This window comes from Chinchilla lanigera, unplaced genomic scaffold, assembly GCF_000276665.1.
Source record: "Chinchilla lanigera isolate Chin_1 unplaced genomic scaffold, ChiLan1.0 scaffold00019, whole genome shotgun sequence".
Classification (NCBI taxonomy): Eukaryota; Metazoa; Chordata; class Mammalia; order Rodentia; family Chinchillidae; genus Chinchilla; species Chinchilla lanigera.
In genome coordinates this window covers 23,939,556-23,962,846 of record NW_004955420.1, presented here as the reverse complement: position 1 = coordinate 23,962,846, position 23,291 = coordinate 23,939,556, and the positions used below count along the sequence as shown (strand labels likewise).

General features: G+C 44.9%; 1 protein-coding gene across 11 annotated transcripts in view; it reads right to left on the bottom strand.

Annotated features, from left to right (window-relative positions):
* The window catches only part of Mcf2l2 (MCF.2 cell line derived transforming sequence-like 2), a 223,572-nt gene that overhangs the window by 168,838 nt on the left and 31,443 nt on the right, over window positions 1–23,291 (bottom strand). For 6 of the 11 annotated variants that reach the window (XM_013513459.1, XM_013513464.1, XM_013513458.1 and 3 more), the window contains exons 2-3: window positions 14,020–14,103; window positions 6,428–6,542 (exon numbers count right to left, since the gene is read on the bottom strand). In XM_013513459.1, the coding sequence (XP_013368913.1) occupies window positions 6,428–6,542; window positions 14,020–14,103 (199 nt within the window). Of the gene's footprint in view, window positions 1–2,585; window positions 2,738–6,427; window positions 6,543–14,019; window positions 14,104–16,873; window positions 17,247–17,382; window positions 17,702–23,291 lie in introns of those variants that run through there. The other 5 variants (XM_013513463.1, XM_013513461.1, XM_013513462.1 and 2 more) reach the window with 5 other exon arrangements.

Here is a 23,291-nt window from a genome sequence, read left to right as displayed (position 1 = left end):
CTTCCTTTCTTCCTTTCTTCCTTTCTTTCTCTCTCCCTTCCTCCCTCCCACCCTTCCTTCTTCCTACCCTTCCTTCCTTCCCTCCTTCCTTCCTTCCTCCCTTCCTTTCTTCCTTCCTTCTTTCTATCCTAGTGTTACTAGAAGACACAAAGAAAGTTAGAACAGTTAGGGAAACACTGAAAAACTAAGAAAAGCCTAAGGAGAATGGAGGGATGGTAATTAATCCTACCAGATAGTAAACATACTTAAATATTTTATAAATAAAATAGTTTCTCACTTACAAATAGATTAACCAATTAGTTCTTAAATCACTGAGGTAAGGGTTTTAAAATTAATGGTGCTCAGACAGCTGAATAGCCACTTAGAAAACAACAAGCTTAGAACTATATTTCATACCACACAAGGAAATAAAAGCCCAGTACATCAGAACTAACTACAAAAAAGCAAACATACTGTATCCTTAGAAGGCATGAAAAATGGGTATTAGAAAACTTCATAACAATGACTCAAAATCCAGATGCAATAAAAGAAAAAAATTAATATTTGATAATAGAAATTTTGTGTGGCACAAAAGATCATGTTGTCAAAAGACAAGTGAAAAAGTGAGAAAAAAAATGCAACATACATTGCAGATAAAGGGTTAATATCCCTAATACATAAAGAGTTCTTAGAAATTCAGAAAAAAATGAAGATCAAAAACTCAGTAGACAAAAAGGGCAAAAACATGAACAGACAATTCTCTATGTACCTGCGATTAAAATGTAAAGTGTTAAAGAAAAAAATATGAGAGAGAAGCTAAAGGGACAGAGTTCCAGAAATAGAAAACGAGAGTTTTCTCTTACCAAATAACTGACCAGTTATTTGTAATGAATCTGCAGGTATCTAACTTCAAGCCTGAATTGGGTCCCCATGTCTGGCCGTGTGGGCAATCTCCCTGAGGGCTCTGATGCCAATCTATCCACTCTGGGCAGGGCAGCTGCCACCAAGATGCCCACTCCGGGCCTCCATCCTTAGTACTCCAATGAATGAAATAGAAAGTGTAAATAAGGGCCAAAAAGTATGATAGATGTAGAAATGGGAAGAAAATGTTCAAATGGGAAGGGGAACTAGGGAGGGGGAGGGGGAAAGGAAGGAAGAAAAAGAGGAAAATGAGAAAAGAAGGAAACAATGGAAACTAAGCTTTTGTAAATAAGGAGCGGAAGAGGAGTTGAAGGGAGGGCAGTGGAATGGGAAAGAAAAAAGAATTGAGTTACAGCGCGTACAGGTACAAATTCCCTGTAATGAATGCGATCATTATGTATATCTGAAATGTACCAAAAAATTTAATTAATTTAAAAACGAGAAATCCCAGGCTTGAGGACGCTAAGAAAACTTCGTCTGTCTGCACACGTTACATTTGAAGAGAAGAAATACCAACTGTTCTGGCAAAAGGAAAAGCTTTAGGAGTAGCCCTCTCTCCATCCCAGTCTCCCACTTTCCCCGCTGCCTCATTTCACCGGAGAGCCAAGTCTCGGCCTGAGTTTTCTTCCTCCACCTACAGTTTCGCCTGCTCTGTTCCTAGCCCGGGCCCGCGCCCTGGCTGCAGAGGGGAACGACCTGGGAGCGGGGAGCACGGTGGGATGCCAGGTTCCGTGCCCAGAAACTTGATCTAATTGGTCTGCATTATGGTCTGGGCGGCCAGAACCCTGACAGCTCTCGTGGTGACCCTAATATGCAGCTGAGCTTGGGAGCCGCCGTCTCACCATGACTTTGATCAGGAAGAACCATAAAATATCAGTAAAGTGAGGCCATCAAAAGCAAATGAGGCCTGCACTCCACACCCCAGGCATGTAAAGACAAGACGTGGTTGTGAATAAGACTCCGAAGTTTCTCCGCCCCCACCTCCAGGACGCCCGTCTTCCTGTCGTCCCCTTCCGGCCAGTCTCTCTGCCATCACCCTGCACTCCCCACCCACCCAGGGAGGAAGCCCGGAACTGGCCCCCGCTGTCCCACGTCCCTGCTCCCTCCCATCCACCCAGGGCCATCGCCAGATCAGCCCCTCCTCAGAACCCCAGGCCTCCTGCGCCCAATCTGCTCCCCACTCTCAGGTCCTGCTACCGTTGGGGAGAGAGCTCACTCTGCTCCAGTCACCCGGGCGGGCGGGGGGGGCGGTGATAAGGCCCCAAACACAGTCTGTTTAAAATTTTAAAAACCCCAGGGAGCCGGAAATAGAAGCCAAGCTGCTCACCCCAGACTGTACTGTAGAAGCTGTAGGATGGGCTATCTCCCAGCCTCTTAGAGCCCCCTCCCCGCCCCGTCTCTGTAGTAACTGCACCATTAAGACCATTTCATTCCTGAAACTTTCCCTGTTCTTTATGTCCGAGCGACTTTTCGGGCTTCTGAGCTCCTGTAACAACTTAATGAACACATTCCTCCCACCACCCTGCCAACAGAGTCAAGGGATGGCTTCCTAGGGTTCAAGGCCTTGTCTCATGGCTTTTCTGGTCCTCTGGAGCACCTCACATTGCCTCCTACACGCTATTGTGCTTTGTCACTCAGCGGGAGTGTGACTGGACGGTGAAGAAGCGAAACCTGACTGCACTCACCCGAGAGGGCCTGCTGCCGCCCCGAAGACGCTGGCGAACTCAGGCACAAGGCCAGCCTGCCCCTTCCCCGTGCACCCTGCCACTTTCCTGTTCTATACGTTGAATCAGCTCTGTCCGGCTGTGTGCCACAAGCCTCTCACCAACTGCCCATAAAACATTTTGCAAACTGGGAAGGGCTCTGGTAACCAGGCAACATTGAGGAACACGTAAATCATGATAAACAGAGGTCATAAAACAAGTTCACTCATTGGAACTCGCACTGGAAGTCAAGGCTCAGATCAAATGCCCCTTTCAGGCCTTCTTTTTTTTTTTTTTTTGGTGCCGGAAATTGAACTCAGGACCTTGCACTTGCCAGGCAGGTGCTTGTACCGCTGAGATATATCCCTGTGCCCTGAGCTATATCCCCAGCCCTTTCAGGCCTTCTTACCCTTTGTCTCTGCTTTATTTATACTAGAAGGAACAAGGAATGAGATTGAGTAAGTAGAAGCAAGAAAAAGCCACAAAGAGGAAAGGGAAATAACTGCTCTCACCAGCTACGATTCTCAGGAAACAAGCAGCATTCTAGGAAAGGAAAATACTTTGTAGTTCAGAAGAAACAGAAAAGGAACATAAAGCAGATGAAACCAAAACAGTAGCCCCTCGCTTTACATTCTCTTCTCCATCTGAGGCAGGAACTGTAAGCTTCTCTCTGCACTGCTTCAGTCCTCTCTAACGTGCCATCTCTGGTGTGACTGGGAAAAGGCTGCAAGCACAAGGTGGTGATTACCGGTTTAACTTAACATATGGCTCTGTCTGGGGAATTAGACAAATTAGTTTAAAACAAATAAAAGGAGTGCCGAGCGTGCTGGTGCATGCCTGTAATCCCAGCACTCAGGAGGCTGAGGCAGGAGGATCTGTGAGTTCGAGACCAGCCTGGGCTACAAAGTGAGCTCAAGGCCAGCCTGAACTGCTAAGTGAGACCCTGTCTCAAAAAGACAAAAAACAAAAGCGAAAAAATATATATATATATATATATATATATATATATATATATATGAGGAGAATGGGTACTGGCGTCCAACCTCCTTGCTGCCCCCACAGATGGGGAGATTGCTACATCAATGGGGCAGTGTCCTGAGGTGCAATCCAAGGAGGGAGTTCAAGTTCAACTTCCTAAAACCCAGCTTCACTCTCTAAGTAAAGGCAGCAGTGAGGAGCGGGTGCCCCTCTGCCTGCCAGTGTGCCCCTTCTCACCCTACAGCCTTTGGCTTGGAATGAGCCATTATTAAAACTGGAAATCCAGGGGCTGGGGATTTAGCTCAGCGGCAAAGCGCCTGCCTGGCAAGCGCAAGGTCGTGAGTTCGGTTCCCGGTACTGGAGAAAAACTAAAAAAACAAAAAACAAAAAACTGGAAATCCTACCAACACCACTTCTCGAGTGTGCCCAGAACTGTGCTGTAGCTGGAGGTCAAAATGCAAAACAAAACAGAAAGGCATTGGCCCTTCCTCTTGAAGCACTTGCAGGAGAGGCAGAAACAATCTCCACATTCTACCATGTTCTACAAGATGGAAGCTCGGGGACCTGGGGAAGTCAAGAGAGTCTATGCGAGTAGAAGCAGGTCCGGATGGTTTCCCCAGAGACACGGTCCACGCTGAGGGCTGACGAATCTGCAGGAGTTGGGCCTAGGCGGTGGGAACTGAGTGAGCCAAGCCCGGAGGCAGGCAGCACTTTCCCTCCGGCAGCAGGGGTTACCTCCGATGCTCACCGAGTACCCTAGAGGAGTAGGGGTGGCGGAGAGGGGACGGCTGGTGAAATACAACCTAAGTATTATTGGAGAGGGGCAGCTGCTGGAACAGGATGTCAGGATACACTAAAATAAGTCTATCGACCTCCCTGAAGAAGTAAGATAGGTAAAAGTAAAAGCAAAAGACAGCCCTCTCAGAGTGGGTTTGGCTAAAGGTACAGATGTTCTTATCTTCCCAGGGGGGACCTGACTGCATGTGGCCTTTTGGTCCCAAAGCTGGCATATACTCTAGCTCACACAAGGCAGATGGGAAGCAAGCACAAGCGCACCTGCACGGCTGGTGTGTAAATCCTACCCACGCCAGTTAAGGAAGAGATGATGTCGTGAGCAATACAGACGCACGCACGGCGAGGCCTCTCCTGTCTAGAGCAGGACTTGGGCTCCGTTCCCAGCTGACTCTGTCAGTGAAATTTGGTGACCAGTATGAACCCTGCCGCACATCCCACCCCTTGGAGACCCGGGGACAGCACCTGATGTGACACACAGCTGCGAGAACTGGGCTGGAGAGGGTGAAGCCAACAAATGGCAGAGAACATTTCTCTCTTGGGCTGAACTAGGAGCACAGTTTTTATGCCTGGTCTTCATTTCTTTGCTCTATGCCTTCATTTCTCCACCAGACAATTATCTGTGTGAGTTTTTACATAGTTTGTTGCACGTACTCCATATTATTCTTTTCTTTTTTCCGGTACTGGGAATCGAACTCACAACCTTGCGCTTGCCAGGCAGATGCTGTGCCACTGAGCTACATCCCTGGCCTCCCCATATTATTCTTTACCTTACTTTTTTCACTAAAATGTGTTTTTCTCAATTATTTTTTATCAGTCCATGTTTGTGATACATGGTAAATACATCCATAGCGGGAAATTCGTACTTACATGTCACATCTCAGTCCTGCCCTTTCCCCTTCTGCCATCTCCCCCATCCTCAGATCCCCTTCCAATCCTTTCAAAGAACCAACTCTTTGATTCATTGAGTCTTCGTATTGTTTTTAAAGTTTTAGGTAGGGTGTGGTGGTGCACGCCTGTAATCCCAGCACTTGGGAGGCTGAGGCAGGAGGATCATTGTGAGTTTGAAAGCAACCTGGGCTACAAAGTGAGCTCAAGGCCAGCCTGAACTGCTTAGCGTGACCCTGTCTCAAAAAAAAAAAAGCCAATAAATAAATAAATAAATAAAATAAAGTCTCAAATTCATTAATTTCCACTCCGTCGTTTATTATTTATTTCCTTCTGTTAGTTTAAAATATAGATTGTTCTTCTGTTTCTCAGGCCCTGAGTTGCATCATTAGGTTACTTCTTTGAGATGACTCTGTTCTTGTCACGTGCGTATTTACACCTTTAACCTCTCTTAGTGTGCGAGACAATGACAATTATAAAATTTGCCCCTCACCTTCTCATTTAGGAAGGAGAAATTAAATACGTAGCTATGATGCGGTTTGAGCTCCTTGACCAACACAAGCCAGAAAGCCAGATAATCATTAGTTAGAGCAATGCGGCTGAATGAACCAGGCCTCATCAGTGAGTCCGTCAGCTCTTCCTCCACTCGGCATTCACTAAGGGCCTCCTGCATGTGTGGCCCAAACTGATAGGATCGGCCTCCCGCTGCCTCTCTCTTTCTGCATCCGCGGGCTGCGTTACCTGGGAGCAGTAACTGCGCTCCTGCAAAAGTTTATCTCAGCCAGCCTGCTGCGTGGAAAACGTGAAGCAAGGCCAGTGTGTGGTTTCCACCTAAAACGTCCCCCCAAATCCTCATGTGTGTGAAAGGTGATTCGGTCATGGGGTTGCTGTTAGATCACGCAGCCGGGTCGGAGGCGGGCCATCGGCGGTGTGACCTGGAAGGGTGTGTTTTTGTCCCTGGCTCCGCCCTTCTTTCTCTGCTTCCTGCCTGCCAGGGTTGGACACCTCTTCCTCGGCCACACCGCTCCACCTCCCATTTCTGCCTTGGGGCCTGCAGACCAGAAACTGAAATCCTGAGACAAAATAAACCTCTCCTCTAGTTGTGGGGTTGGGTACTGTGTCTCAGCGGTGGGAAGGTGACTAAGGAGGGCTAGGAGTGAGCTCACCTGGGGATGCTAGTCAGGTAGGTAAGCACATTCAGGAAGTCCTCCTCCGGGATGCGTTTGAAGCCCACAAACTCCGGGAAAGTGATGATGGGGGCGCCGTCCTTACCTCGGCCTCCTGCAACACAAGCGGGTGATCAGGATGTTCGCAAAATGTGCTGTGTGGCACCTCTGCAGGCCAGGGGTGGCACGATACCACGCTGGGAGAAGTGACACTGGCCGTCGCTTTTCCGCTCTGTATTACCTCAGACTGGAATCTGAGAAACATTAACACAGCTATGTTCAGGGAGTCTCAGTTCTTCATTTTTTGCTCAGCAGCATGGTAAGAACTAAGCATTGAGTCTGCTGAGAATCACTACTCTATGAAGAGTAATACTGATTAAACAGAGAAGGAAATAGTGCCACACAAATACATATTTCTCTTCATTCCTGTAGTCAGTAAATATCAAAGGCGATATTGCATAGTGTTTAAGAGAACTCTAAAATCACAGATTTAAACTGTACTTTGGCACTTAATTACTACATGATTTCAGGCAAGATAACTTAAGTAGGAGTTTTCTGACATATATGTGTATAATTCTCCCATAGTATTTATATCATATATGATATATATTTTTTCCATCTGTATTACAGAAATAATACTTGTGCCTATGTCAAAAGTATTGTAAGCGTTGGCTGTAAACACAAGAAAAAGGCCCCTTAGTAAAATATTTATTACATATAAGTGCTCAGTGAATGGTGACTATTACGATGATTATTACGACTACAAAGAGGCGATAATCTCATCCAGGCTATGAGAATAAATTAAGTAGATTCTATTCCCAGTCTCCTTGCAGCTACATGCAGGCACATGAGCAAATTCTAGCCTCACAGTCCCCAAACTGTGCGGCAGGAGCCTGGGAGCCCTAGCGAACTCACAGGGGCACCGTGAATATTTTAAATTTTTGAGAGAACCCATAATAGTTCACACCTGTCAGATAATGTGTGTGCTACTGGCTTGAGGTACTTCACCATTCCAACATTAAATCGCATGCTATTCTTTTGTATGGCATTGCACCATTTTATAAAGCTGGATTTTGGGTAGCTCCCTCAGGAGAAAAAATATACATATGGTATGAAAATCAATGCAGAATAAGAAATGAGGATGCTGGTATTTGGTAAGTTTGAGATTACCGCGGTTATTTAAAAATAAAATTAAATAAAAAGCAATATTTTAAGTTCTGTACATTCTTTTTTAAACAGCCGCTGCATTGGCAAGGCATCTATGTTCATTAAGTTGCTCTCAGTGTCGGGTGTTGCTTTGGACCTAGGGACGCCGTGAAGAAACGCAACACCAAGGTGCTGAGAACTGGGAAAGTTTGGGGAACTCAGCTGTAGCCGGTGGGATAGGAGCTGGAGTGCTGGGTGCATCCACAAGGTCATGTCGGGGTGGGAGATAATTCACTCACTGCGTGCCTGCTCGGCACCTTCTGTTTGCAATCTGACCTCCCAGGACAATGTGTTTCAGGAGGAGTGTGTTATCAAGACACATTCGGGGCTGGGGATGTAGCTCCGTGGCACAGCACCTGCCTGGCAAGTGTAAGGTCATGAGTTCGGTTCTCAGTATCAAAAGAAGACGCATGCGTGTTTCTATCACAGAGAGTAAGTTAGCAGTTCAGTCTCCTAGGCGTCTTTTGTGTTGTTCATGTGGAATGAACCAATCACCAGTCTCTGTTTGGTGAATGAAACTGTGTGAGCTTAGTCTGGAGGCTCCGTCGCCCCTCTCTAGCAGCTGATGTCACAGTAGGTAACTAGCTACTGGGAGAAACTAAAGGCGCAAGCGCTGTGCCCACAGACAGTGGTTTCCGTTTCCTAAGCTTTCTGTCTCGAAGCTCCCTGAAATGGGTGCCATAGACTGCTCTCAGTTGCCGCACATCTGGCTTGCTGCCTATGATTCAGGGGCCCGTGCACACCAGAGGATCCGGGACCCCATTTACATGCATTTGCATTGCGGTTTTGATCTCCCTGATGGGCTTGGCCACCGTGCTTGCTCCAACTAAGACCATATAAGTTAAAAACTGCCCCTCCTGACACAGAGGTGGAGTCTCATGGTTGATTCAAAGGAAGTGTCCTTAGTTGTCACCCTCGACCACGCCCCCATCTCTTGGCTCCCTGGGCTTGGACGTCTCCTAAATCTCCCATCCTTCCCAAAAAGGCTCCCACGCTTGTTACTCAATAAACTGCTTGTAAAACCTTCTACTTTCTGACTGAGTCCTCGCCTGTGGACCCCTCACAAATCTCCCCAGGGAAGCTCCAAGAGCCCAGAGGCCAATACAACACAGACAACGCAGATCACCAGCACATAGACCATCTATGCTGATCCCAAGACTGTGGTAAAAGTCCCTCGTTATTAATCCTGTATGTTTATTTAAATCTCCAGAAAGGATGCCTGGGTTAAATGTTTGTCAGCCTTTGAGAAAGATATTGAGCCGCTGCCTCACTCTGGCAAGTGACTAGGATATTTTCGGGATTTACTTAACATTTGTTCTCTTGGCCACAACCGTAGAAGGTTTGCAAGAAACATAAATTAAAAATTTTATCTCCAGCTAGGCTAAACTTAGGTGCATTATAATACTCTACAACTTATATAACAAACATTTTTGCCAAATGAATGGCTACAACATTTCAAGAAATGAAAACACCCTAAAATATTCATTAGGATGTGATTAGGCCATTTAATTTCACCTTTTTTTGTTTTTCTTTACTACACTAGGGATCAAACCAAAGACCTCATATGTACTAGGCAGTGGATGTGTCACTGAGTTACATCTCCAGCGCTTTAATCTTACCTTTCATAGCTCACTAAAATAAAGCTTTCCCTACCTAAATGGAAAAAGAGAGCTGGAGCCTTTTCTATCTTGGTTATTACTAATTCTGAACGCCAGAGAAGCCCCACGGTTAATCCTGGACATCCGCCCACAGGTGGATATTCATCTTCAATGGAAGCATCCCGGAAACAAAACTGCGCCGGTGGAACCACAGCCGCTGACCGCCCACAACAGGGCACTTAGCGCCATCTTGTGAGAAAGATGGTAATGCAAGAGGAAGACAGTTTCAGAGTTCTGCCGAAGAAAGACAATGAACCTCAAATTATTTGATACCCAGTAAAATGGTAAATTAGAAAAAAATAAAACCTCACTCCTCCTAGTGTGATTTTTTTCCTTTTCTTTACATGCAAGAGAATTAGCTTGACAGCAGATATAACTGCTCGGGGTACATAAGTGATTCCTATAAGGGCCTGGGACCAGGCTGGCATGAGCAGAATTTGGGGTGCTATGATGTCTTACAGAGGAATGGGGGCGGGCCAGCAATAGGGAGGAGGTGAAGCAGCTACGGCCAGTGACGTCCAGCACCTACTTCCCCTCTTTCCTCCCACTGACATTAGCCAGGGAAATGTCAGCCATTGCTGGGAAGGCACTTTGGAAATCCCAGGGCCTGGGACACTAAGTGACCCATTCTACCACCACCAGTAGCAAAAACCCATGAAAACAGACAAACAAAAATTGTCCTCCAATTTTTTGATTTGTGTCTTATCAGATACTTGATGTAAATGAAAAATCCATTTATGAAGCTCTGAACCAATACTCTATTTTACCAATAGTAATAAAGAATTTAGAAATAATTTTTAATATACACTGAGTTTTCCAGGGATGCAATTATTCTATCAATTGAGAAAGACCTTTACTTTTTCCCAATTTACACTCAATAATTGTTAATTTGCTAGTTCAGAAAATTACTCCAGTAAAACCACTCAAAGTGCCCAATCACCCACACTAGGCCCCGGCATTCACCCCTGTCATAGGTGCTTGGTGGCCCACAGTACAGAAATACTATTTCTTATTACTCCTATTGAAATATATTGCTGATGTACTTATTATTTTACCATAATTACTTTCCTTTATTTCTCCTTTACATTACTTTAGGGACTCCACAAAGCCTAAGAGAACTTTATCCCTTCAATATTAATCATTTTCAAAAGGATTAAACTATTATGAGGAGGGGCTGGGGATTTAGCTCAACGGCAAAGCGCCTGCCTGGCAAGCGCAAGGTCGTGAGTTCAGTTCCCAGTACTGGAGAAAAACCAAAACAAACAAACAAACAAAAAAATAAAAAATAAAAAAACTATTATGAGGAGAGGGGGATTCAGATAAAATGATTCCAAGGGAGAAATAGCCATTAAAAGAAATGTAAAAGGATAATTCCTCATAGTCAAAGGAAAAGCACTGTGAGATTAAAGGAAAGGCATTATGGGATTAATGGAAAAGCATTGTGGGATTAAAGGAAAGGCATTATGGGATTAAAGGAAAGGAATTATGGCTGACACTGGTAAGTAGCTAATTCATCCCCAAACTCCTTTCCCCCTTGACCACCTTCCATATGGCAGGTAGAAAGCTAGATGCTTGCCTTCTAGACTCTCTTCCTGTGAGGAATGGCTACATCGTAGTTCTGGACTGAGACATAAGTAGAAGTTAGTCAAAAGCTTTGGGGAAAGTTCCTGCTCTCCTGGCAAAAGGAACAGATGAAGTTAGCATTGCTTCATTTTTCTTCCTGTTTTGGATACAGACTTGGTGTCTGGACCTGCAGAAGCCTGCTTGGGGTCAAGAATTAACCAAGGAAATGGCAAGAGAATCAGAAAGATGTTAGTCTTAATATCACTGAGTGCTTCTCCAATACTAGGAGTTTCATCTCCAGATGCCTTACGTAGTTTAACGAAAAAGTCCTAGGCTAATTTCTCTTGTAGGCAGATATCATGCTGGGCACTTTCCTTTATGACCCATCTTATAGATGACAAACTGAGATTCAGAGCAACCTACTAGTTGAATGTAAACTCAGAATTTTCTGAGTCCCAAGTCCAGAGTATTTCTACTACACTAACTAACCTACGTCTCCTACTTTCCTAAACTCAGAAATATCCCAAGCTGACTGCGAACATGCAAGGTGCCTTCCAAGCAAGAGTTGGATGATACCCAGGGCTCAAGCCTCTGGCGGGTCTGACCTTGACAGACGTCCTGCAGGAAGGCTGTGAAGGAGAGGGTGCGGCCTCTGGCTGGTGAACCCTGTGAGCAAGGCCACAAGTCTAGGTCAGGCTGCCAGCAATGGGCCTTTGCTCTTCCGCACATACGGAGCTGACCAGGCAACTTGGGTCTCACTGAGAAAGAGGCTCCGTCCTCTTCTCCACAGCCTTCCTGGTCCGTGAGCCTCTGGCTCTTTGCAGAGTTCAGTGGAATCCAGAAAATTCTGCAGCTGAAAAATAAAGGTTCACTTTGCTTACCTGAATCAGGAAAAGGAAAACTGCTATGATCCAGAGGAGCCTTCAGCCTGACAGACTGGAGAAAAGACCTGAGCACAGGGATTTATGTTTTCAGAAACAACTACGCAGGCACCCACCACGGCCTCAGGGCTGACGCTCGCTGTCTCCGCCAGGTAAAGAGGGACGGTGGAAGTTGAAAGTCTGCTGATTTCAAAGTGCTCCTTCAGAGCGGACAGTCTTCAGAAGTGAAAGTCTCGCAAGTGCGTCACAGAAAACCAAGCTCTCTCGTGAGGAGAGCAAACTTCAGCGACAAAGGGAAATGAAGGGTGATTTTTGATACGGTCATGTGTCTTTCTTAAATCAGAGGAGTCCTCTTAGTGCAGCGTGAGTGCTCCCCACTCTGCTCTACACGATGGGGGGACAGTTAATCTATTCCTGACTTACTGTGGCATTGTACTCATATTCGCTGTGTATGACTTTGATTCCTTATTTGTAAAAGAAACTGTATCATACTGAAAACTATTTCTGGTAAAAAAACAAAAACAAAAACAAAAACAAAAAACCTTAAAATAAATACCTTATGGGAATTTAAAATATGTCAGGAAGAAATGATGGACATTTCTTTGGTAACTGTAATACTAGGCATTTTTCATACATTTTGTCATTTAATAGCCAACATTACAATGACCTCACTGTACAAAGGAGGAAATGGAATCTTAGAGAAGTAAACTGTCCAAGGTGACGCTGCTAGCAAACCGCAGAATCCAAATCATCTAGAGCTGTCTGGTCCCAGTTCATGTTTTTCCTGTACTGCCTCTAAGAAATAAGCATGGAAAGAAACGCCTGAGTAAGACTCAAAGGAGATAAATCACACCACTTCAATGTATCAACTGATCAACCACTGGACTCCTGTCTGAGCTGTGCCGTCATGGGATTATACGTGGCAGAATCACATCCTGGGCCATTAGAGCTTGTGTCTAAGGTTATAGGAATGCATCCCACTCTTCCTCACGATCCATTTCAGACCTGACACACGTTGGCCTTGGAGCTTCCACGTTTTAGGGCCGCAGCCACAGCTTCTAGGAGCCCAGAGGACAGCCCCCTCCTTGCTCTTTGTCTTGTCAAGCCTAGACTCACCACAGGGGGCTGTGAGGCTGGCTAGGCGCACACCTCAGGACCAATCCTGTGGGCCAAAGGTAGGCCATGAAGAAGCAGTGAGCTCACTGGCCTCAGAGGATGGACCAGGAAGACTTGGGTAATTTTGTACTGAGCACCTTCCATGTTCCTATCTTGGTTCTGAGCTCTGGCAATACAGAAGTAAGAAAACCAAACACCCTGCACTTATGGCGCTTTCGCTGACTATGTGAACAGTGACTAACACAGACAAAGGACCAGGGAATCTCCCAGAATGCTCTGCGCTGTGTAATAGGTCCCCACCCAGGATACACGGCTGGGGTGTGGAGAGGAATCTCACTAAGTGAGACTGGGTTTCCCTCAAGTCAGAGGGGTGAAGAATTTGGAGCGTATTGAAAATGATTTAGAGAAAGGAATGTGCCTCCCCCTATCCTCTGTTGTAGAGTAAAATTGATACCAATTGCATATTTTCGCTGTGATGTAACCAAGACGACTGTTGTTTTGTTTTAGAAGAAACATAAAACTGAAGAGAGTGACTTGCCATCTCATTACTCTGTGATAAGGATCTCCAATCTCACCACTGCATGCTCCCAAATTAGCCTATTATGGTTTAGAGCTTGGCATGTACCTCCTAAAGTCATGCCACTCCCAGCTAAGTGAATAAGAAAGAATGGTCCTCGAGTAGTGACACTTTCTCAGCATTGTGACCCAGGCTCAGAACATTTCCAGCCTCCTACTAATATCAACCTCTGGCTAAGCCCCATCAAATACTTGACGAGAATCTCCTTGGAAGAGCTAAGAGTAAAAGTCAAATGTCTCAGAGAACACCTTAGCAAATGCTCTTGAGTCCTTCAAACTGAAACTCTGTTGAGGCTGAATCCTGGAAGAGCATTCAACAAAAACAGTGGCAGAATGTCATGGCGCCCACGGAGGTCATCAGTTATTTGTTTGTCTTCAGATCTTTCTCAGCTCTGTTCTTCACAGCCTCAGGGTAATGCCCTCCTTTGGGAAAGACCTGATGCACCCCAAAGCAAAAGGAACAGCGTCCAGGAGACCCCGCCCTTGGGTGGTGAGTGAAGCTGAGCGTAATGCTCATCAACGCTCAGACGCCCGGGCCCTGCCAGCAGGAACCCCAGCAAAATGTGGAAATGCGAATGAGTTTGCCCCTTACCTGAAAGAATGGCAAATTGTCTGTGAAGTTGTTCTATTATATCCGCTGCCACCAAGGGCCTGACTTCCTGCTGCATAATTTCATCTGCACGAATGAAACGCAAATTAGGTTAAATCAATTAAAAAGAGGAATCCAAAAGAAAAAGGCAAAATTTCACCAAAGGGAAAACTAGGACTTCTCGAGATATAATATGGGTATACCGAACACAATTCCTGAGACGCAGGGGGAGTCCAGGCTGTGTGTGGCAGGAAGCTTACGTATACGACCACAGAAGCACAGCCCAGAAGCACCACCAGGATTGGGGCAGGCCAAGTGACGGACGGGGCCCTGAAGTTCGAGCCCCACTGGACAGTCTCACATCCCAGGCAGGGACCGCCCACCCCGCTGGATGTCCCGGACACATTCCACGCACGTCTATGACCTCCCAAGCCCAGTCATCAAGTCAGTCTGAGATTTATGGAGCTCTTTGGTTTTTATTTTCCTCCTCTCTCTTCCCGCCCTCCCTCTCTCCTTTCCTCTATTTCTTTCTCCCCACTTTGAGGTAACTTTAAGGGGCCACTTCCTACTGCCAAACACATTTAATGAGGTACAGGTCTATGCTGCTACGTACAGAGTACTCTTACTGAATAAAAGTTTACAGGTTTCCAAAGCAGAAAATCAAACCTTTCAAGTAGAAACCTATGAACATCTCCTCCCCCTAGCAAGTGACGTATATGCCCTGTGATAGGCATCCACAGCTGCCCCTCAACCTACCACGGACAGTGTGTCAAAATAGTGCTAAGTCAGAACTGTGCTAAGTCAAACACATGGTACACTGCAGGGTGCTGGCTGTTTGCTCTCCCGGTCACAGGGCTTACTGGGAGCTGTGGGTGGCTGCCACTGCCCCGCATCCCAAGAGACTATTGTAACAGCTTGTCACTAGCCCGGGACAGGATGAAAATACTCAGTGAATATCACTTTTGCATCACTGGAAACTGAACCATCGTAACTCAGGGGTCGACTATATATCCAATGGGGTTAAAGAGAGAGGGGAAGACAGTGGATTTCATTAGCTGGGAAAAGAAAGCATTTATGTGTTCTCTCTCTCTTCCCTTGTCTCTCTCTCTCAACCAAGCACCAGCTTAAGCCCCAACATCCTCCTCATGAATTCTATCACTTTTTTCTAGGGGAAAAGGGAAAATCCAGACATAGCTCCTTTACTCCAAAACCCCTTCCATTCTAAGTTCACCAAAATTGAAAGAACTCCTGCACCACTATTAATTTGGGAGGGCATTAAAACGGCACTGTAGCTATATTTTTTAAGTGGGAGATAATTCTCTTAGACACATGAAGTAATGATATGACACCGGATATTTGCTTAAAAATACTGTAGCCCTCCCCTCTGCCAGCAGTATGCATACCAAGAGGGAGGGCAGGTGAAATAACATGGACGAAATGTGGATAACGTTCAAGCATGGCTTTGAGTCCAGGAAGGCTTGTTATATAATTCTTCTGCACGTTTCAAGCTTTCCATAGTAAAATGTCAGATAGAAATGGACAAGAACATAGAGAATGTCAGCAGAAACAGAAGTTACATAACGGAAGAATATAATCTCCCAGGGTCTAGGAAGTGGCATACTCACAAATGGAGCTTGGTTATTATTTTTTCCTAACTGAGGGAGCACATATAAGAGATGATGAGCCCAGAGGAAAACAAAAATAATCATAAGGTGTGATTTATGGTTCCTATGCCTCAATAGCTGAGCTACGCCTTAAATCGAAGTAAGCATCTTAAAGATGTAAGGCCTGGCAGAGACAACAGAAGTAAGCTGAGCGCACCATCTCCCCACCCATCCTATTTTCTGAATGAAGAAATGGAGACCCAGAGAGATCCTGAACTTGCCTGTGGTGACAACAAACCAAGTGTGGACCGTGGGTCTCACCTACTCTGAGAGCTGGACCGTAGTTGACCGAGGTCCCAGAGCTCGGCTGTGGGTTTGAGGCTCCTCCCAGTCCCCAGAGGTGGCCAGCATCCCTCATCAAGGGACTCTGTGGTTTACCCGGACCTTTCTCACAACTGTGTGTGGTTACCTCATGACTCTAAAGCAATGATTTGTGGTTCTAAGAATGGAAATGAGCTGGTGCGCCTTTGGCCGAGCGTTTTGCTGAGAGTGCTTGGCCCCAGCCTGGGAGCGGAGTGACATGGTTCTCCCGGAAGCCTTCCCAGTAAAGGTGCCACATGACCAGCGCTGGCTGGCTGTGGGGATCAGGAGGGCTCCTTACTCAGCCTCTGACTCACAGGAGATGACTGCAGACATGCCTGCCTCGGGTGATGCCTGGTGCATGTGGACCTCCTGGGGGAGGGGCAGGCTCAGCTCTGCACCACACAGAGTGCCGTTATGCTTGGTAGGAAGAGACACACAGCCAGGACTGCTGCTGCCAGCCCCTGCTACCTACTGCCGCATGGATGGCGTCCGGGAGGTCCAGGAGCTCCTTGGTCCCAAAGGAACATGTCCCGCCACAGCGGGAAGGGGCTGGCTTCACACCCACACAGCCCTGAAGGAGAAGACCCTTTCTGTCAGGCCAAGTCCATTCTCAGCATCCTCAGCCTCTCCTGTGGAACAACTCTTCCTTCTCTTAGGGACAGCTGGGCACAGCCAGTGATGACCCAGCAGGGCTCTGGCACCTGGTGCACACCTGCCCTGGCCTCCTGGTCCTCTGCAAAGGCTTGCTGCTTGCTCCTGGTGACTTACAGTGCACGTGGACTAGGTAGAAACCTGTCCCTAGGTAACCCACTGGGGGCAAAGGGAAGCGACAATTCAACTTCAACTCATTTCTTCTCTGGGCAGTGACAAATACACTAGAAAAAGCTCACCTCTTTTCTATCTTGGATAAACGTACAGAAGTGTGACTGTTCTGACCCCAGATCTCCAATTCCAGAAGCACACAAAAGATCTCAAGAGCCGCACACAGCCCCCAGCCTCCTGGGTGATGAAATAAATGGTCCAGCAGCCCCAAGGGAATCCAGCTGCAGGCAGCAAGTGGCACCCGCCGTGCACCCCACTTTCCAGTCGGAGAGAGCACCGTGGGCTCTGGGCAGGACCCTCCTCTCCCTTCCCACTCTTGCTGCTCTGCACCTCCGGTCACGAGTGTGAGGGGGGTGGGGCACAAGGCGGAAACTAATTCAACAAGTGAGGGGAGAAAAAAAGTATACTCTGGACCAGTGGGGAGCGGCAGACTCAGCGACGTTACTGCTCCGCGCAGCGAATCAGGAGACAGAGCCCTGAGAGGGTCTGCCAACCAGCGAGCCGGGTCTCAGCGGCGTCTGTAACAATGGCTAGAGAGCCAAGTGTCACAAACCTCTCAACTGTTAGCAATACTCACGCGGCACCTCGTGGGAGCCCGGCACCACCGCTGCACTGTGCAGTTAGGTGGTTCAGTCAGGCAGGAAATGACAGGAAACGATTCACCCTCAACACCATGACCTCCTCTGGGGAGCCGGCCTCGCACCTCACAGCCACCGGGACTTGACCGCGGACTGAGGAACCAAGCTTCTGCAGACCCGAGGGCTCGGAGAAACCAGCTGCTGGCTGGAGAAAAGCCACGCAGCGGCCACACCGCTCCGCCTTATTGACCACGTCAGGAAGAACACCAATACATTTCCTTCCTCTGTTTCATTCTGTGTTGTGGCTGTTCCTGACCTGCCCTGTAACAGGTTAGTAGTGCAGTCTTGTCCATAAATCAACAATGAATAAAAAGCCTTCCAAAAGCAGGCCAAAGAATTTTTAGGAAAATTTTGAAACATGTAAAAAATCAAAACTGCTAAAACACACCTAACTTGCTAGTAGTTAGCTTATGTAATTAAAACAGCAATAGAATTCAGGGTGGGCATCCTTACTCCAAAAATCCAAAATGCAAAATATTCTGAGCACTGATATGACACCAGCATGACTTTGTTTCATGCATAGAATTACTGAAAATGTTATATAAACTGGGCATGGTGGCACATGCCTATAATCTCAGCACCCTGGGAGGCTGAGGCAGGAATATCACACAGTTGAGCCTGTCTCAAAATAAAACATTTTTTAAAAATGGGCTGGGGATGTAGCTCAGAGAAACAGCCCTGGGTTCAATCACCAGTACCACACACAAAAAAAGATAAATAAATGTAAATATAATTATGTAACTACCCTGAGGCTATATGTATAAAGTATAAATAAAAATAAGTGAATTTCACAATTAGACTTGAGTCTCATCCACAAGATATCTCACTGGATACATAGAAATATTCCTAAAGCTGAAAAAAATACAAACTCTGAAGTATTCCTTGTTCTAATCCTTTCAGATAAGGGATATTCAATCTGCATTTCATCTTATCCATAAAATAACTGAGAGTCTAACACTCAAGGTTGACGTTCTGTCGGAAAATTAGCATTTCTGTCTACCCTCAGAGCATGAAGTAGGTCTTATTTATTTAGAAAGCAGTTTCACAGTATTTTACCCCGTGATTATTGACCACTTGTGTGGTTGATTCTATACCAAATACTATATATATATAAAATTGCTGATATATAGATATATAACCACTGGTATATAGATAAATGTGGATATATATATATATAAAATCACTGGTATACAGATATATGTGAATATATATAATCACTGATATACAGATATATGTGGATATATATATATAATCGCTGGTAAACAGATATATGTGGATATAGATATAATCACTGGTATACAGATATATATATATAATTGCTGATATACAGATATGTGTGGACATATATAATCACTGGTATATAGATGTATGTGGATATATATATAATCACTGGTATATAGATATATGTGGATATATATAAACACTGCTATATAGATAAATGTTGATACCTATAATCACTGATATATATGGAGAGAGATAGATATATACAGATATACACCCTCAAAACAACTCTGAGGGTGACGCTGAAGTTGAGTTGGAGCACTTTGTCCAAGGACCCGCAGAATCTAAACTTGAACCCAGCTTGTTCCTAACTCCGTTGTTCAGCACTTTTTTTTTTTTTTTTTTTTTTTTTTTTTTTTTTTTTTTTTTTTTTTTTGGTTTTTCTCTGGTACCGGGAACCGAACTCACGACCTTGTTGTTCAGCACTTTAACCACTGCAGTACACAGTCATTTAAATCTTCAGGTTGTTTTACCCATTTGTTCTATATTTAAAGGTGTATTACAAGAACATAAAATAAAAACTTTACAGGTAACAATGTAGACTGTAATGTTAAGAATGAAGAAATGGAAGCTAATTGTGAAGCCCACATCCCCAGGAAATGATTTAGGATATCAGGTCAAGGACAGAAAAACCATTGCAGTCAGGTTTAAACAAGAAAGGAAGAAATCACACAGTGCGATTGTGCACGCGCATGTGTGTATATGAGATCACACAACACGGTTGTGTTGAAGAGTTAGAGCCATAGGTGACTACCCCCTTTGGTTCACATACAGAAAATGAAAAGTGTGGTCTGGTAGCCTTTATTTTTTATGAACAGTACTTTATTGAAGCATAATTTACATGCAATAGAATGTACAAATCCTAAGTGCACCACCTGATGAATGTTGATCAATATGTACACTGATGTAATTATGTTACAGATCAAGATATGGATCACTTTCCTCTCCCCGGGAAGTTTCCTTGCGACCCCTGACCCATGCCCTGCACTTTGAAGGCTCCGTACATCACAGCCTCCCTCCCATAACACACGATTAAAGGTGCCTCTGTCACTCATGAGCCACAGCTCAGTGTGGGCAGAGCGCATGGTGGCCATGAACATCTACTCTCTCAGCTGGGCAGGCCCACGGAGACCATCCACACCTCTTGGTTAGGTTCTCAAAAAAAAAAGGCGATTGCATCCAAGGGTTATGATGCGTTACTGCTGGGGATCAGGTACCACAGGCTGTGTTACTGCTGACATCAGGGACACACGCTGCTTCAGATGACAGGGAGGATCTGAGCGTCGGAAGTGCTTAGGTAAGAGAAAAGACAAAGTAATCAACCTGTGAGATGCTTCTTTGGGGCCTGAATGCTGTAGATTATTATACAATGAAGTATCTTGTCCAGGAGTACCAGGCAGCAACGGTCTTTTCTTTTCCTTCTAATTTATGATGCACATATACTCGAAACTCATTAAACACGATTACATGTTATTTAGATCATAGCTACTTCAGATCACTCTCTCACCAGAGCTCAATCATGAAAAAAAAAAAAATCTCAATTATAACAGCATAATGATTTTGCTGACATGAAGGCAAAAATATATATATTTCAATGGTTAACTAATGACTTACGGGCTGTGGATACATACTCTGCTCATTCAAGTATCACTGACCCATCAACAAAACTCAGACATGGGCAGTAATTTAATTTAGTCATCTTGATATTTTCTTATTTCCAGTCATAAACAAATCATGGCTTTACATATATGTTAATTTTTAAGACAGCATGTTTGTCAAAGTAGGACAATACACTATTAAAATATATAAATAAGATATATATGAATACATAAATATACTAAGGAAATATTTTATTTAATAGTGTTATGTGAGACTTTGTTTGCACCCTTGTCTCAGGCTCTGCAAATCTTGGAGCCGGGTCTCTATAAAAGTGCTTTGAGGAATAGGAGGGCAGTATTATGCTTACGTGGTTTTTCAATACTTGTCCAAATCCTTCTCCTTTTTTGAAAATTACCAATTTGATACTTTTTAAAAGCTTGTTAGTTTCTGCTGATATTTCACATTTGTAACCTGATAGGAGCGCTCCACTGCGGTCCAGGTGGAAGTCCCCATGGGCTAACATTTGCATCTTAAGTGTCCCAAAGGCTCATGGGATAGAGGTTTAGTGCCAGCTTAGATCTACTGGGCAAGTGGTAGAAACTTTAAGAGGTGGGGCTAGTGAGACTTCCAGTCATAGGTCACATGCTGTGAAGGGAACAGTGAAGCTGAGCCCCTCCTCCTCCTCTGCCCCCTCCTTCTCCTCTGTTTATTCACATCTCCCCATGAGGCAAACAGCACACTCTTCCATGTGCTACCCACCACGAGGTGCTGCCTCACCACAGGCCCAAATGGAGCCAGATGGAGCGAATTGGTCATGGACTGAAACCTCAGGAACTGTTAGCTAAAATAAACCTTTCCTCTTTATAAACTGATTATCTCAGTTATTTTATTATAGTAACAGAACATTGACTAACATTGTGCAAAGAGTTCCCTTATCAACAATAACTGGAAATGGCATTCTGGTCATTTTTATAACCTCCCATAAACACTTTATTGGCAAAGATCAGTCCCATTGCTTGGGTAACCCCAAAGAAAAAGTAATCAAGGCCTGAGAGGAAATTAAGAAAAATCTGTGAAAATGTCTAATTTCTCAGGAAAGGCCCTTCTGTTCTAGCACTAGTTTTCAAAGTACCCCATCCACAGTTTAGTAAGTGTTCTGTTCTGGGAACATTCCTAGAACAGAGCTTCTCAAATCACTTGGGATTTGAATAACGTAGATTCTGATTCAGTGGGCCTGGGTTGGGCCAGAGATTCTGCATTTCTGACAAGTTCTCCTAATGCTTCTGATTCAACCTAGAAGTAAGTACCCACTGAGTTCCAACTCCTAGACCAGTGGTGGCGAGCCAGTGGCACACATGCCACAGCTGTTTATATCACTGAAAGCTCTAAAACGTTTGCCATCCCTGTCCTCAACTATTCTTGGTTCTTTCCCATTGCTTATGGAAAGGCAGCTCAAGGAAAAGTGTTCTTGGGTTGTCTGTTAATCTTCTCTTGTCATTCAATAAAACAGTCATTTATGTGCATACAGAATTTTTTTTTATGCCCATGAACCAAGTCCCCACAGTGAATGTAATCACTGTTTACTGCAAACATGAACTTCAAAATTAAAAAGAAAAATCTCAGAAGAAAAAAAAAGAATAATTCTTGAAACTTAGGCCTACATGGTACAAACTTCTGGCCTAATGTTCCCTTCTATACTGATTTTAGGGTCAGCACCTTGGGAAATAAGACAACTCTGTCTTGAAACTCTGCTTACCTTTCCTTCCAGAATACCTCAAGCCTTTCCACTAAGTTCTCCCCTTACTGTCTGTGCCCTCCATTCTCAGCCCACTCCCAGCCCCGGGCTCAGACAGACCTCCTCCTGGCTAGAAGCAGTGTTATGAGCCAAGCAGTATAATGTGGTATAATATGATGAACAAGAGAGACTGGACTGAGAAACAGAGGAGACAGAGATGACTGCGATAATGGTACAGCGAGGCATCACCAGTGACATAAGCTGAGAGATGCCTGGAGCCACCAGAAGTTCAGAAGAGACAAAAGTCTGATTTCCCTAGGGCCTCTGGAAAGTGGCCCTGCTAACACCTTGATTTTGGACGCTGTAAGACTGTGAAAAAATAAATTTCTGCTGTTGTAAGCCAGCAAGTTTGGAATAATTTGTTACAGCAGCCACAGGAAACTAATACAATATGCACTAAAACCAGATAATTCACAGGAGAATTATAGTCAGTGAGTATTATATATACAATTTAACCTCATGTCCTTATTGTCTGACTGTTCTTCTATTCTTGTTGCTGTAACAAAATATCTTAGAGTGGATAATTTATAAATAATAGAAATTTATTCTTTAAAGATTTAGAGGCTGGGAAGTCCAAGGTCAAGACATTAGCAAATTCAGCGTCTGGTGAGGGCTATTCTGTGTTTTCAAGATGGCGCCTTCTTGTTGCACCCTCACATGGTAGAGGACAGAAAGGATGAACTCTATGCCCACATAGCAGAAGAACAGGCAGAGCGAGCTCTCTGAGGCTTACATTAGAAGGGCAGTAATGCCCTTCATAAGACTGATGCCCTCATGACCTAACCACCTTCCAGAGGCTCATCTTCTATTGTCATTATCTTGGGGGTTAGGTTTCGACCTATAAATTTTGGATACATACGTTCAAATCACAGAAGCTCACTAATAAGGAAAAGTGGATTAAAACAAAATGAGCTCTCCTCTGCTCAGTAGATTAGCAATTATTTTAAAGATTAATAATATGTAGGCTTGGCAAGTGTATATGCAGATCCTCCATGGGTAAAAGGACAAATTGGTAGAATCTGTTTATTATTTAGAAATATCTGTCAAAAGACTAAATAGGCAGCCTTGAAACCGAGAAATTCAGGGGCTGGGGATTTAGCTCAGCGGCAAAAGCGCCTGCCTGGCAAGCGCAAGGTCGTGAGTTCGGTTCCCGGTACCAGAGAAAAACCAAAA